The sequence below is a fragment of the Drosophila busckii genome, chromosome 2R (genome assembly GCF_011750605.1).
Source record: "Drosophila busckii strain San Diego stock center, stock number 13000-0081.31 chromosome 2R, ASM1175060v1, whole genome shotgun sequence".
Lineage (NCBI taxonomy): Eukaryota > Metazoa > Arthropoda > Insecta > Diptera > Drosophilidae > Drosophila > Drosophila busckii.
Window position 1 is genome coordinate 21,590,123 of NC_046605.1, and position 14,222 is coordinate 21,604,344.

The 14,222-nt window shown below is 35.9% G+C and overlaps 5 protein-coding genes across 5 annotated transcripts; 3 read left to right on the forward strand and 2 right to left on the reverse strand.

Annotated features, from left to right (window-relative positions):
* The first annotated feature begins 2,205 nt into the window (after positions 1-2,205).
* LOC108596516 (BTB/POZ domain-containing adapter for CUL3-mediated RhoA degradation protein 3) lies at positions 2,206-3,480 on the forward strand. The gene is made up of 3 exons (XM_017982358.2): positions 2,206-2,469; positions 2,530-2,804; positions 2,925-3,480. The coding sequence occupies exons 1-3, from the start codon at positions 2,298-2,300 to the stop codon at positions 3,252-3,254; spliced, it is 777 nt and encodes a 258-aa protein (XP_017837847.1). The 5' UTR covers positions 2,206-2,297; the 3' UTR covers positions 3,255-3,480.
* Positions 3,481-3,564: 84 nt separating this feature from the next.
* LOC108596517 (intraflagellar transport protein 20 homolog) lies at positions 3,565-4,886 on the forward strand. The gene has a single exon (XM_017982359.2). It carries the CDS (start codon positions 4,426-4,428, stop codon positions 4,873-4,875), a length of 450 nt encoding a protein of 149 aa, XP_017837848.1. The 5' UTR covers positions 3,565-4,425; the 3' UTR covers positions 4,876-4,886.
* On the reverse strand, positions 4,735-6,021 carry LOC108596515 (INO80 complex subunit B). Its single transcript, XM_017982357.2, has 3 exons — positions 5,871-6,021; positions 4,893-5,804; positions 4,735-4,815 (listed from the first exon to the last, which is right to left on the reverse strand). Exons 1-2 carry the CDS (start codon positions 5,884-5,886, stop codon positions 4,897-4,899), a joined length of 924 nt encoding a protein of 307 aa, XP_017837846.1. The 5' UTR covers positions 5,887-6,021; the 3' UTR covers positions 4,735-4,815; positions 4,893-4,896.
* A 2,613-nt stretch (positions 6,022-8,634) lies between these two features.
* On the reverse strand, positions 8,635-10,264 carry LOC108596514 (calreticulin). Its single transcript, XM_017982356.1, has 4 exons — positions 10,132-10,264; positions 9,969-10,073; positions 9,263-9,735; positions 8,635-9,197 (listed from the first exon to the last, which is right to left on the reverse strand). Exons 1-4 carry the CDS (start codon positions 10,211-10,213, stop codon positions 8,646-8,648), a joined length of 1,212 nt encoding a protein of 403 aa, XP_017837845.1. The 5' UTR covers positions 10,214-10,264; the 3' UTR covers positions 8,635-8,645.
* An 845-nt stretch (positions 10,265-11,109) lies between these two features.
* LOC108596513 (calreticulin-like) lies at positions 11,110-12,743 on the forward strand. Its single transcript, XM_033295038.1, has 3 exons — positions 11,110-11,260; positions 11,494-11,966; positions 12,040-12,743. Exons 1-3 carry the CDS (start codon positions 11,110-11,112, stop codon positions 12,589-12,591), a joined length of 1,176 nt encoding a protein of 391 aa, XP_033150929.1. The 3' UTR covers positions 12,592-12,743.
* Positions 12,744-14,222: the final 1,479 nt, after the last annotated feature.

Sequence of the window (14,222 nt, forward strand, 5' to 3'; positions counted from 1 at the left end):
TAAAAAGGAATATTAATTTGTTTAAAATTGAGTATATTTTAATCATCCTCAAATATACTAATACATTTGACTAAAATTTTTTCTTTATTCAAGTATGAAATTAATTATCTTAGATTATTCAACGATTATTGTCCTATCTTATACACATACATATATCATACGTACAAAAAATTATAAGTTCTTATTGTCTTTCTTAAATACGGAGTTTTTGTATTTATATTTTGTGACAATTTTTTAATAAGAATCGGTAAGAACCAGTAAACAAACATAAATCAATCCCACAAACTGGAAATTAAAATTGAAAAAATTTTAAAATTAGTTTAATTTTTGTAGCAATTCAAGCGCCTTCCATTAAGGCCATCAGAGCTGCTTAGTTTCTTAGGTAGAATGGTAGTTGTGTCGTCTCTTTGAGAGTGGGTGCGGTTCGATGTGCAATTTCACTATTCCCATCGCGTTCATACTAAAGTACCATAGCTTTTGTACTTATAGATACAAGGTCACACTACGCGATTGTAGGACACTATATCTGAATTTGTACACTTCTTTTTCGTAGACATACATATGTTTGTATGTTAATGACCTCGAGCACTAAGCATATGTAGTGTTGTATGCTTAGTGCCTCGAGCTAAGAATGAAAAAATCTACGCAAAAATAATACATTCTATTTCCATCGCTTTTGAATGGGAAAAATCATTAATCGATTTTGGAGCTCGCAAAATTATTTTTAATGATTTAAAAATCAGTTTAAGAGCAGTAGATTTGACAGGAGCTCCTTTGTTAATATATTTCAGCACCAGTAGCACCAGCTTGTAAAAGCTGACGCTTTGCTAACTGCAAAACATTAACGCTGAGCTTGGGCTACGCTGTTCGCATTTCCATACAGGCACTTGTGAACCTTTTTATTATCTCTAAAATAAACAAAAAATTGGTCAAACACAAATTTGAGAATTACTTATGCTATCCACCGTCACCACAAAAAAGAGGCGTTTCACGAAAAGAAGCTCATTTTACAATATACATAAAATGTGTCCCAGACATCTCGGTAGATTTTGGCTCAAATATATTTCAAAATCTCTATAACAAAATCGTTGGTGACACAGAATTTATAGGGATTTAAATTTTTTTTTGTTTTTTTAGTCCGAGTAATCGCGCAGTAGAAGATTGGCAATAAAGAGTTTCTACCTTTATGCTTAAAAATTTCCATAAATGTACGTAATATTTTAGTAATGTTTCCAAAAATATTTTGTGTATTATTATTTTTACATTTCACGAAGCGAAAAATAAAAGCATCTTCTAATTTGAATTTATAATATCTAAATATCGTGGCCGCCACAAACAAATCAGTTTAATGGCAGCCCTGTTACGTTATCATGTGTTATAACTTTTGTTCATCTACAAATACAATTTACTCATATTGGTAGATAAGATAGTAAGATGGAAAAGTCTTGCTTTCTTGATGAAAAAGCAGCTGGCAATAAATTAAAACAATTTGTTATAGTTTATCACATAAATTGTTATTGTCGGCTTAAATAGGGTAAACGGTTTTTTATGACTGTCATTGTTATTTCTGCTGTCTCTTTTTATGCCCTTGGTTTTTTTCAGTCTCTCGGACATTGTCCCAGCCAATGCGAACTTTATTTTTCAAATCCTCTTAGCCCGCTCTTCAGTATCTGATCGTGCAGTCTGGTCACTCTGTTACGGTCCGCAATCAGGGAGCCCTGAGTTCGTTGCCATTGAGTACATTAATTGATACCCATCGATAGACAGCTGTCGTAATTGTCTACACTTTGGGCCTCTGACCCATATATATATATATTAATATATATATATATATATTAATTGTATAGCTTGTTAATAAGTAATATATATATTTATTTAATAATGTAGTCAAAATTAATCGATGCTAGCTCCCTAAAATTATCAATATTATAACAATAACAATTGGCATCGATAGTTTTACAGCCCTATTATTGAGTGCAATATGTAAAAAAAGTCAATGCTAAAAACTTTTGTTAACTGTTTTTAAAGAAGTTTCCAAAATTGATCCAATAACGATCACAGCGTACGCAAGCAACGCAAAGCAAAGCGTTTGCAAACGTCTAGTAGAAAAGGACGTGTGCGTGGAAGAACTGGGTGAAAACTCTTGTACTTTGAGTGCAACAGATGCATCTGCTTCTGGTACTGTTGAAGTTGAGAACTTGGCTCGCATTTTTAACGTGACCTTAACGCCGACACTCAGCGATCACCAACTTGTGCTCCATAACAAGCTCAACACTAACGCTAATGAGCGAGAAACTATGTCTGGTGATCAGAAAGTGCTTTTAAAGGGACACTCATCTCAATACGTTAAGTTAAATGTGGGTGGGCGCTTATATTATACCACAATAGGCACATTGACAAAACTATCAAATGACACCATGTTGAGCGCTATGTTCAGTGGGCGCATGGAGGTCCTAACCGATTCAGAAGGTATATTCATAATTGTCTGTACTCGATCCCATAACAAATACGTCTTACTTGTGATTGCAGGTTGGATATTAATCGACCGTTGTGGCAATCACTTTGGAATCATATTAAACTTTTTGCGTGATGGCAGTGTGCCACTACCTGAGTCAAATAAAGAAATTGCCGAGCTGCTCGCAGAAGCAAAATATTATTGCATCACTGAATTGGCAATGTGCTGTGAGCGAGCTCTATATGCTCACCAAGAACCTAAGCCCATATGTCGCATACCGCTGATAACATCTCAAAAGGAGGAACAGTTGTTGATAAGCTCGTCTTTAAAACCGGCCGTGATATTAGTGGTACAACGACAAAATAATAAGTATTCGTATACAAGCACCTCTGACGATAATCTGCTTAAAAATATCGAATTATTTGATAAGTTGTCGTTGCGATTTAACGAGCGGATTCTTTTCATTAAGGATGTCATCGGGCCGAGTGAAATTTGTTGTTGGTCTTTTTACGGACACGCCAAAAAAGTTGCAGAGGTGTGCTGTACATCTATAGTCTACGCCACTGATCGCAAACACACAAAAGTAGAGTTCCCAGAGGCGCGGATTTATGAGGAGACTCTTCAGGTACTTCTCTACGAGAACCGCAATGCCCCCGACCAAGAGCTGTTACAAGCAACCTCATCGGTGCGCGCTGGAGGAGCTAGCGGTTCCAGTATGCATCAATATACTAGTGACGAGGAGGAAGAACGCACGGGACTTGCACGCCTACGTTCTAACAAACGCAACAATCCCAGTTGACTTCTTCATGTATAATCCGTTTATTTCTTAGAATTGATGTCAAAACTATAATGCTTGTGGCCTTTGTCTTACCAGTTCTTCAAAATTATCATCGCGTAAAAGCGAAACTAACTACTAGCCTGCACAAAAATACTAAATTTTAAACCACCCTTCATACCTATACATATTAATTCATGTGTTCATCGCTTGATTTATTATTTTTACTACTTATGTGTGAATTCGAGTTATATTTTCTTTATTTGGATCTTAAAAATTATAATACATAAAATATTACGTCGCTTGTTCCTTTTTGTATACACGGCTTATTTTGCAGCTTAGTTATTACCAATTACATTTTAGCTTATTTTCTTCAACTCATAAAGTTGTATATTAGATATAAAATTTATTGCTGAATTTGTAAGCGTTGAGATTTTTTTATAAAAAGAAGATCTCATAAAGTATACATGTATATTTTTGATCAGCAAGACAAAGTGATTCAATTGGACAAAAAAAATTTAAATTTAAAATTCTACACCCGAAGCAGATCGAGTTAAGTCAAGACTTTTTCCCCCTATCGAAATTCGAGAAATAACAACTGACACAACACTTAAGGGATTAAAATGCGACCGCTAGATAGCTTGGGTCAGAGATTCGTCATTACATTTGTAATATCGAATTAAAATTTATTGAATATAAAATAAAATAAAATTTGTAAGAAAAATATATCAAACTCTGCCACTCGCTGTCAGAGTACAAAATCATCTGGCTTCAGATACATATGTCGTACAAACACAGCTTTAAGAAATGGCAAGTTTGTGTGTTTGATTATTTTTGTCTACAGGCGCAGTGAATAATAATTTTAATTTTATGACAGGTACTTTCCGATATGCAAATAAAATCAATGAACAAAAATTGAATCAGCTGATGCAGTATAGGGGTGTTGTTATATGCCACTTAATTGTTATTTGCGGGCACAAAATTAGAATTTTTTGCAATAAAACTCCAAAAATTATATAAGAACGCATTAAAATTGAGCACTGCAATCTTTTTTATGCATTCTTTTATATACGATTTTTTCTGAACAGTAAGAAAACCGATTAAAGATATATACATATGTATATATGAAAGTTATTCATTTTATTCCGCTAGATATGACCAATCGCCCACTGTCCGGGGGTGAATATGAGCTACCATGGTAACTACAAAATTAAACAAACTGTTATGTAATTTATTGATATTTTTTATAAACATGGAGGAGCTCAAAAGATCTGGACTTTACATAGATGAAATATATAGGCTGCGGGTACAGGATCCTACAGTTGTGAATCAGACTGTTAAACTTCGACAGGAATGCTTAGAGTATTCAAGAAACTTACATGATTTTAAGAAGCTTGGTGAAGATTTTTTTAAGCTATCGTCAAGTTATGCTAAAGAGGTGGAAAAGGATAAGCTGCGATCAATTAGCACGCAAAATCAATTGAAGACGATGGCTAAGCAACGCCAAGCTGAGCATCAAGTCTACCCTAGTCAAGTTTTTGAGCAGACTGTAAATCTAGAGCGTCTGAAGAGCCAGTATCAGTATCTGCAACGTATTGAGTCAGAGCAACAAGAGACTATGAGTAATTTTCTTATGAATCAATAAAGTATAAAAATAATTACGTATTCAGACTATGCCAAGATTTTTTTGATAGCATGCTAAGCTACATAAGAAGACATTAGTTTTAGAGCAACTGTACACCTTTCGGTTGACACAACCCGTAACACCACATAATTGGATCGCTGGCGGGGTAGCCCCGAACTGAGACTGAATTGGAAACTCATGTCCAAACGGCACATTAATGTAAGCACCATCCAAAGTATTTATGTATGTGAGGGTTGGATGGATTTGTTTTTGATTAAATTTATTGCGCGCTGCTAAGCGTTGTTTATTGCTATCCTGCTTTTTTAATAGGCGCTCCATAGTTTTTTGCTTATCTTTCTCTCGCCGTTCGTCCGCTTGCTGTTTGCGCTTCTGGGATTTCAACGCCGCCTTCTGAATTTCCTCAGCGGTCTGTGGTTTCTCTTTTTCTCTATAACCATTTGGCAAAGCGATAAGCTGCTCAACAAATCCGGTCAATGGAAGTTCGGATTCCTGTGTTCGTTCATACATGGCTCTTTGGCGTGCGGTCATTAATTTTGGATCCTTCATCTTTTTTAACTCGTCGTCTACATCATCAAGTTTCCCAGTTTCAATTGCATTTAGCCAACGCTCTTCATCGCTGGATGTGTCCGAATTCCGGCGTTTTCTTGATTTCTTTGAAGTGTTGTTTGGAGAAACTGAAGTAGATCCCAGAAGTTGTGAAGTCAACCGAGCTTCATCTACAAGGTAATGTTGTATACTAGACACTCTTTCCAGTGCTTTATTAGTATGCAAAGAATGTGCCAACGTTTCCTTTAGTGCTCTCTGAGATGTTGATTCTGTCATATTTTGTTCAATCGTAATTGAGTTCGTTTGGAATTCTTCAATCACACATTCTGTGGGTGACACAAATCTGGCCGGTTTTTGTCGCTTATTACGTTTAGAACGGCGATCTGAAATGAGTCATATAAAAAATATAATGTCTATATAAAAAATATAACACTACTTTTACAAAGTACCTTCAGACTTTTCCATGTCTTACGAACTTTTAATATAATGCTTATAATATTATTATAATATTAAAAATACCAAAATATCGATATTTCTATTTTGCGATAGGATATATGAGGCTAAAATTATTTCTGATAGTATGTTTCATCGATTATATTTTACTTTTAAAATTTGTTTTAGCAACAAAAAACGTTAGCGACGAAAAATGTTGCTGCTAGCTTTAATGTTTCCTTGGCCTTTGTTTTCCTGCTGGCATTTTCTTCTGTGCTTTTTGTTAGTGACGTGTATTGTTCAGTGTTAGGTACGGTTAATAAGTTCGCCCCTCACCAGAGAACGGCAATTGTGGAGCTTTTAAAGCACAATGGTACCACACAAAAAAACAAGCGCGAGACCATACGCGCACACAGAAAACACGGGACAATATGCGCACACAGACACAACAAAATAATGTGTGTGCGCGACACAACGCACAAAACACAAACGAAAGACACAAGAAAATGGTCTGTGTGCTTTTAGCCAGAGAGAGCTAAGGAAAATGTTCGCAAACCCAAAATGCGATCGGCTGGCATAAGCACAAGCGAGAAATAATCTCGCTTGCTATCTCGATCTGTCTGCATTGACAGCGACGCCGACGCGTCATACAAAAAAACATATGTACCCAAAATTGAATGACCTTTTTCGTGTGCTTCGTTTCGGGAAGGCATTGTCTATGCGCAAAATGCTGCTCGGATTTTTTAGCCACACACAAGCAATTGTCTTGTGGTCTCAACCACAATTTCGTTTGTGTGTGGCAGAGCCACAATGGTTGTACACATTGTGTTTTTAGGGGTGTGCGCACTCTTGCCATTCTCTGACCCTCACGTCGCTTTGAATTGTGAGCGGAGGAGTTATTATAACATAAATACCGGCGTATCTCAAGCAGTGTTGCCAACTTTTTATGAGAAGAAAAGCTGTATGTATTACACTTGGAGAAAAGCAATAATAAATCGGAAAAAATACAAAAGAAAGGGAAAAAAAAACTGTTTTTTGCAATATGAATCTCGGTGGAAAAAGTAAAGCTGATGCGAAATTGAGGGAATAAATGAAATATGAAATGCTGTTTTCCTAGTCTGCCTTTTTTTTACAGAGTTTGCATAGGTTTTCTAGGAAACGTGTGTAGTGCGTATTAAGTATAAACACCCATAAAGATAAATAAAAGACCCAATAAATGTAGTTCAGTGGTCGGCGCTGCCTATGCGGAGGAGTGCATAGGAATTTTATAACAGAGAGCGCTACCGCCACACGTACGCTGTACAGCTATCATGTGGTGTCGGCAATGACTCTTCGGCTCTTGCTGCCTAGCTGCGCGTTGCAGTTATTGTCGAAAAGTTGACAAAGACACATGCAAAATAATATGTTCGACAAAAAATATGATATGCAATTATTTGTTATCGAAAATTCGGAGGACTATGCGCAATGCCTTATTTGCTTCGAATTTTGCCTAGAAAAAGGTCTTTTCTTTTATTATTTATAGCGGATATATTTTGTACGATACACGAGCAATTCTCGTAGATCACTGTTCACCGTAAAGCAGCGGCTAAGCCTTGCTGTATCAGAAAATCTGTTTGAATTAAATTTAAATTAAATAACTATCGTAAATAATGATTGGTCTTAGTTTCTTGGCATTAATATCATGGTAAAAACTGCTCAATAGGGCGTCATACCGCAAATTGTTTTTTTTTATCAATGCGTTTCTCGAAGCAAAGAGTCAACGATTTTGTATTATTCAAACAAAATAAGTCATAAAATGTATTTCCTATTTTCGTAATGGTTTCAAAGAGGATTCTGTATTTTTCTGATTATATTTGATGGAGCGGAAAATGATAAACATTTTGTGACATCGCTTGTATTTTGATTCCAAAAGACATAATTTTATATGTAAGTTGTGCCCGCCAAAAATAATGACGGTTCAACTGTTTTCAATTTTGTTCGTTTGCTTGGGTATAGCCAATCGCAATCATTTGCATAGGTAAAAAAAAAACTATTTCTTATTCATATGGCATGAGGAAAGCGCTTATTAATAGCGAAGTTTAGAGTCCCAATCAAATAGATTTGTATCAGATTTAAGACATTTGGTTTAATTTAAATTAAATTGAATAAATATAGAAATAAAAATTATATGAGCTATTTAAGACAATATTATATGGCTGAGCATTGACAAATCTCTGACCCAACTGATGGAAATTTTAAATTCCAATAGAATCGGCTCTGTATAATCTCGGACTGAATACACCGAAAAATCTCTGTAAATTCTGTCACCTACATTTTTATTAAGGCATTTCTTAATTTGAGTCAAAGTCTATGGATATATGCATTGTCTTAAATAAACTGCACTTGCAATAATTAAATGTGTGAAAAATTAAAATTAATACACATTAGGTAATCAAATTGATTCAAAGCAGAATTTATTTCTTTGAAGCATATTAAAATGTTTCGATGCGTATGTACATATTTATTAATTACCCATTAATAAGTATTAGTTTCTCGTCTATGTAGACGACAGCAGGTACCAAAAAAGGCCAGCACACACAAAAAAGAAAGATTTCTCGACGATACTTCGCGCAGACATCAAATTGATTTGCTCAAAAATAACTTTTTTTTACATTGTGCACCCAACACCTAAAATTTTTGCGCAATAACTACTGCCATGTTTTAGCAAATGTAGAAAAGTAACTTGACAGAATTGCTGCATATTTTCCCATTGAAATTGGTGTTAGTAAACCCTTGCTGTCCTCTGATACTGATTACAACTCATCGTGTCCATTATCCTCCGCCTCATTCTTATGGTCATTACTATCCTCATCTTCATCGTCATCATCCTCCTCATCTTTTTCCCCGTTATTCTTTGAAATCTCTTCATCCTTTTTTCTTTGCTCCTCATCCTGCTGTTCTTTCATTTTCTTCTCACCAGCTTGTGTATTCTTAACAGCAGCCGCCTCATTAGATGCTAACTCCACATCATCCGTAATGAGAACGTTATCGAAAATCGTTCCAGATTTTACTTGCCATAAATCGAAGCCTAATGTGCATATCTCTTTGCGAAGGTAGATTTTAGAATCTGGGCTATACTCGGGATTATTAATTTCTGGATGCTCCCATGATCCCTTGTAGTTGGGGTTATCCAATTGTTTCGGCTGCCACTCGCCCTTATAGTCGGGATTATCGACCATTGGAGGCTCCCATTCACCATCCATTTCATCATCCCAGTCCTCCGGCTTGGTGGCATCTGGGTCGGGAATGTGCTCTGGTTTTTCCCAGTCTTCTGGTTTTTTATCATCTGGATCAGGAATGGTTGCCTATTAAAAAAAAAAAAAAAAGAACTGTATAAGCAAATATTTATGACAATGCAATATATACCTACCCTATCGTCCCAATCTTCGGGTTTCTTTGCATTAGGATCCTTTATTTTCTTGGGTGCCAAGAAGTCCCAGTCATCTTCCAGGTTGCCCGACTCTACTTTCTCATTATCAATTAATACTTCATAGGTATTATCTGGCTTAACAATTAGAGTGTAAAAATGAGTGTAAACATCATCCTTGCATCTGATATCCTTGTTGATCAAATGATTTTTGCCCTTGTAGCTCAAGATAACATGTACTTTCTTGGTACCAGGTCCACAGATATCTGGACCAAACATGATCTCATAAGGTGACTCGCCATGCATATCAGTTTGATCCAATGAACAATCAAAGAGTTTCACATAACCTCCTCCACAATCAATATTCTGCTCATGCTTCACCGAGAATTGGACAACTAAAGGCTTTCCATCATTTGAGAAACCATCAACTTTCTTAGATAAGGCATAAAAACGAGCATCTTGTGATGTTTGAATACCTAAAAGGATTGAGAAGGTTAATAATGGATTAAGATTTTTTCTCCTAAATTGATGTACATGCTATGCTCATACATGTCTACATATATGCATGGGTCTACATGCTTTTAAACAAATGTGTATAGACATCCATATCCATCACACACGTGTACATTTTTTCATTATATGGATGGACGTACATTTACATACTTTTATATGTACATACATATGTATGTATGGCTTTGTTATAACTCACCCTTGTCGGCCTCTACATCGTTGTAAAATGAGCCTGCCGAGTGTACAAATTTACCAAACTCTTTTCCTGGATGCTTGCTGTAGATCCATTCATTTTTCCAATTATCTACACGTAAACAAATTCTTGTTAAATGAACATACATACATATCTGAATTTTACAAACCATTTTCAAACTTCTCTTCCAAATAAACCTCAGCATTTATGAAACCAATTGCCAAAAAGGCAACAACAGTTTCCAGATACATGTTGCTAACGTTAACTTACACTGACAACGAACTGAAACGAAATGAATGAAAAAATGCTTAAAGCCGGTAAAAAAAAATACAACAATAGGAGAAAAAAAGACAGGCAGAGTACACCATCAGAATCGGTGGAATATTCTGATTGGGTACATGTGGACCGACGCTCACGTAAAAAATCACGAGAACTTTAGGAGAAACTAATCCACACTTTTATGCTTAATCTATTCGAGCATGTTCATTTGTTACTAAGGTGCAACAAATGACTACAAGACACACACAAAAAACCTCTTAAAACAGAAATATTCAAAAATAATAATAACATAACGAAACCAAACACAGTCTGAACTAGAACAACCGCTCGCTGAATACAGAATGTCAACGTACCATTTCAAAATTTCTATCAATTCATTAATCAATTCAGTACAGAATAGAAATAATCTATGTCCAACACATTGTATAGCCAGAGCACACAAAACACATTCAGATGCAACCACTCTCGAAATAACAAATACGAGGCACTACTTAAAACAATAATACTCACAGAAACTAAAAAATACAATCAGAGTAAATATCAAAAGCCACGTGCTTCATCTAGAATAGCGTACTGAGATGAAGGTCCAAAAATCACCAATCAATATATTCCACACTTCTGATGTTACTCTCCCTGTATTATTACTACACCTAATCGTATGCTATTTTTTTCGGCTTTAGCATTTTTTTCATCATTCTCAGTATATCACTTCAGTTGTCATGAGTAAATTAAACTTACGCAACATTATGCACAACTAAACTGTTAGTGCTTTTCACAATTGGTTATAAATAACATCAAAAACAAAACACACACACCAAACACAAACGTTTAGAAAGAAATTTAAATCATTTATAAAAATATACAAGATATGATATGTATGCTAAACTTTCCAAAAAGAATTTGTTTACGTGTAGATAATTGGAAAAATGAATGGATCTACAGCAAGCATCCAGGAAAAGAGTTTGGTAAATTTGTACACTCGGCAGGCTCATTTTACAACGATGTAGAGGCCGACAAGGGTGAGTTATAACAAAGCCATACATACATATGTATGTACATATAAAAGTATGTAAATGTACGTCCATCCATATAATGAAAAAATGTACACGTGTGTGATGGATATGGATGTCTATACACATTTGTTTAAAAGCATGTAGACCCATGCATATATGTAGACATGTATGAGCATAGCATGTACATCAATTTAGGAGAAAAAATCTTAATCCATTATTAACCTTCTCAATCCTTTTAGGTATTCAAACATCACAAGATGCTCGTTTTTATGCCTTATCTAAGAAAGTTGATGGTTTCTCAAATGATGGAAAGCCTTTAGTTGTCCAATTCTCGGTGAAGCATGAGCAGAATATTGATTGTGGAGGAGGTTATGTGAAACTCTTTGATTGTTCATTGGATCAAACTGATATGCATGGCGAGTCACCTTATGAGATCATGTTTGGTCCAGATATCTGTGGACCTGGTACCAAGAAAGTACATGTTATCTTGAGCTACAAGGGCAAAAATCATTTGATCAACAAGGATATCAGATGCAAGGATGATGTTTACACTCATTTTTACACTCTAATTGTTAAGCCAGATAATACCTATGAAGTATTAATTGATAATGAGAAAGTAGAGTCGGGCAACCTGGAAGATGACTGGGACTTCTTGGCACCCAAGAAAATAAAGGATCCTAATGCAAAGAAACCCGAAGATTGGGACGATAGGGTAGGTATATATTGCATTGTCATAAATATTTGCTTATACAGTTCTTTTTTTTTTTTTTTTTTTTTTTTAATAGGCAACCATTCCTGATCCAGATGATAAAAAACCAGAAGACTGGGAAAAACCAGAGCACATTCCCGACCCAGATGCCACCAAGCCGGAGGACTGGGATGATGAAATGGATGGTGAATGGGAGCCTCCAATGGTCGATAATCCCGACTATAAGGGCGAGTGGCAGCCGAAACAATTGGATAACCCCAACTACAAGGGATCATGGGAGCATCCAGAAATTAATAATCCCGAGTATAGCCCAGATTCTAAAATCTACCTTCGCAAAGAGATATGCACATTAGGCTTCGATTTATGGCAAGTAAAATCTGGAACGATTTTCGATAACGTTCTCATTACGGATGATGTGGAGTTAGCATCTAATGAGGCGGCTGCTGTTAAGAATACACAAGCTGGTGAGAAGAAAATGAAAGAACAGCAGGATGAGGAGCAAAGAAAAAAGGATGAAGAGATTTCAAAGAATAACGGGGAAAAAGATGAGGAGGATGATGACGATGAAGATGAGGATAGTAATGACCATAAGAATGAGGCGGAGGATAATGGACACGATGAGTTGTAATCAGTATCTGCAAAAACATGTTAAAATTTGTTTGTTATTTATGTCCAAACAAGCTTTACATTATTTATGTAGGATTACAATTCGCAAGACTTATAATATAATTTATTGATAAATGATCTGCGTAATAGTCGAATAAAAACCATTTGAAAAAAGCCTTAATATTGTTCTTCAATTTTAAAAAATAAATTTTAGTTAAATAATAATAATATAGTGCTTGGCGAGGAAGTAAAGCTGTTGTAAATAATTGATGTTTGGTAAACGGTTTGTAAGGAGTGCGGCCTGAATGCGTTCAAAGGCGTGGTAAAGTTGTTCATTTTCAAAAAATGAATGACGAGCGACTAATATTTGGACGATTGTGATAAAGCACACATGCAAAAAAGTTGTATTATAAAACTAAACTAAAAAAGAGTTTATATTCAATGAATTACATAAAAAAAATGATTTAATTTAACTAAATTTAGGCTAAATATTATTATTTAAGGCAAACTCTATCACACTAAATATTAAAAATTATTCTTGAAAATAAAATATTGCTAAAACTTTTTTTTTAAATGTTTGTTTTTTTTTTTACATATTATGTAAAAAAAAACACGATGTTGGCACAAAAAATAATTAGGTTACGCAGTAAATGAATGATCAGCTAGCTTGTGTGTCACTTGCTTTCAACAGCGATTGTGTTTATCACAGAACGGCTATAGTGCACACAATCCTAAAAACACAATGTTTACTACCATTATGGTACTGCCACACACAAGCGAAATTGGGTGCGGGATCCGAGGAGTATTTTTTTGTATGGGCATCAGCTTTCCGAAGCAATGCACACGAAAATGTTCATACAATTTTATGTGTGTTTTATATGTGCTTCTGTTTCGAAGCCTATCGCATTTTGTGTTTGCGAAAACTCTCCTGTGCTCTGGTCTTCTGTGTGGCTGAATCACACAGACCTTTTCTTGTGTGTTTTGTGCGTGTTTTTTGCACACACAATTTGTGTTGTGTGCGTGTGCATGTATTCTCCCGTATTTTCTGTGTGCGCGTAAAGTCTCGCTCTTGCTTTTTTAGGGTGCTACCATTGTGCTTAAGAAGTGCCACAATTACCGTTCACTGGTGTATACATATGAATATTCTAAATTCATACATATGCACATCAGAGAACGGGAAGAGTGCACACACCCCTAAAAATGTACTACCATTGTGGTACTGCCAAGCACAAGAAATTGTGGTTGAGACCACACGACAATTGGTTTTGTGTGATCTGAGCAGCATTTTGTGCGCAGCAAATTCTTTCCCGAAGCAAAACACAAGAAAAAGGTCAAAATATTTCGGCTGCTTCTGTTTCGCTACTTGCTGTCGCGTCGGCGCGGCTGCCAATACACACAGAGAGAGACAGCAAGCGATATTGTTTCTCGCTTATGCTTATTATGCCAGCCGATCGACCTCGCGCCACATTTCCTTGCGCTTGCTTCCGTTGTGGCTAAAAACACAACGGGCCTTTTCTCGGATCTCTCTGGTGTTTGTGCGCTGCTTGTGCGCCGCACAAACAATTTTTTGTTGAGTCCGTGTGCGTATATTTTCCCGAGTTGTCATTGTGCGCGTATGGTCTCTCACTTGTTTATTGTGTGTGACACCATTGT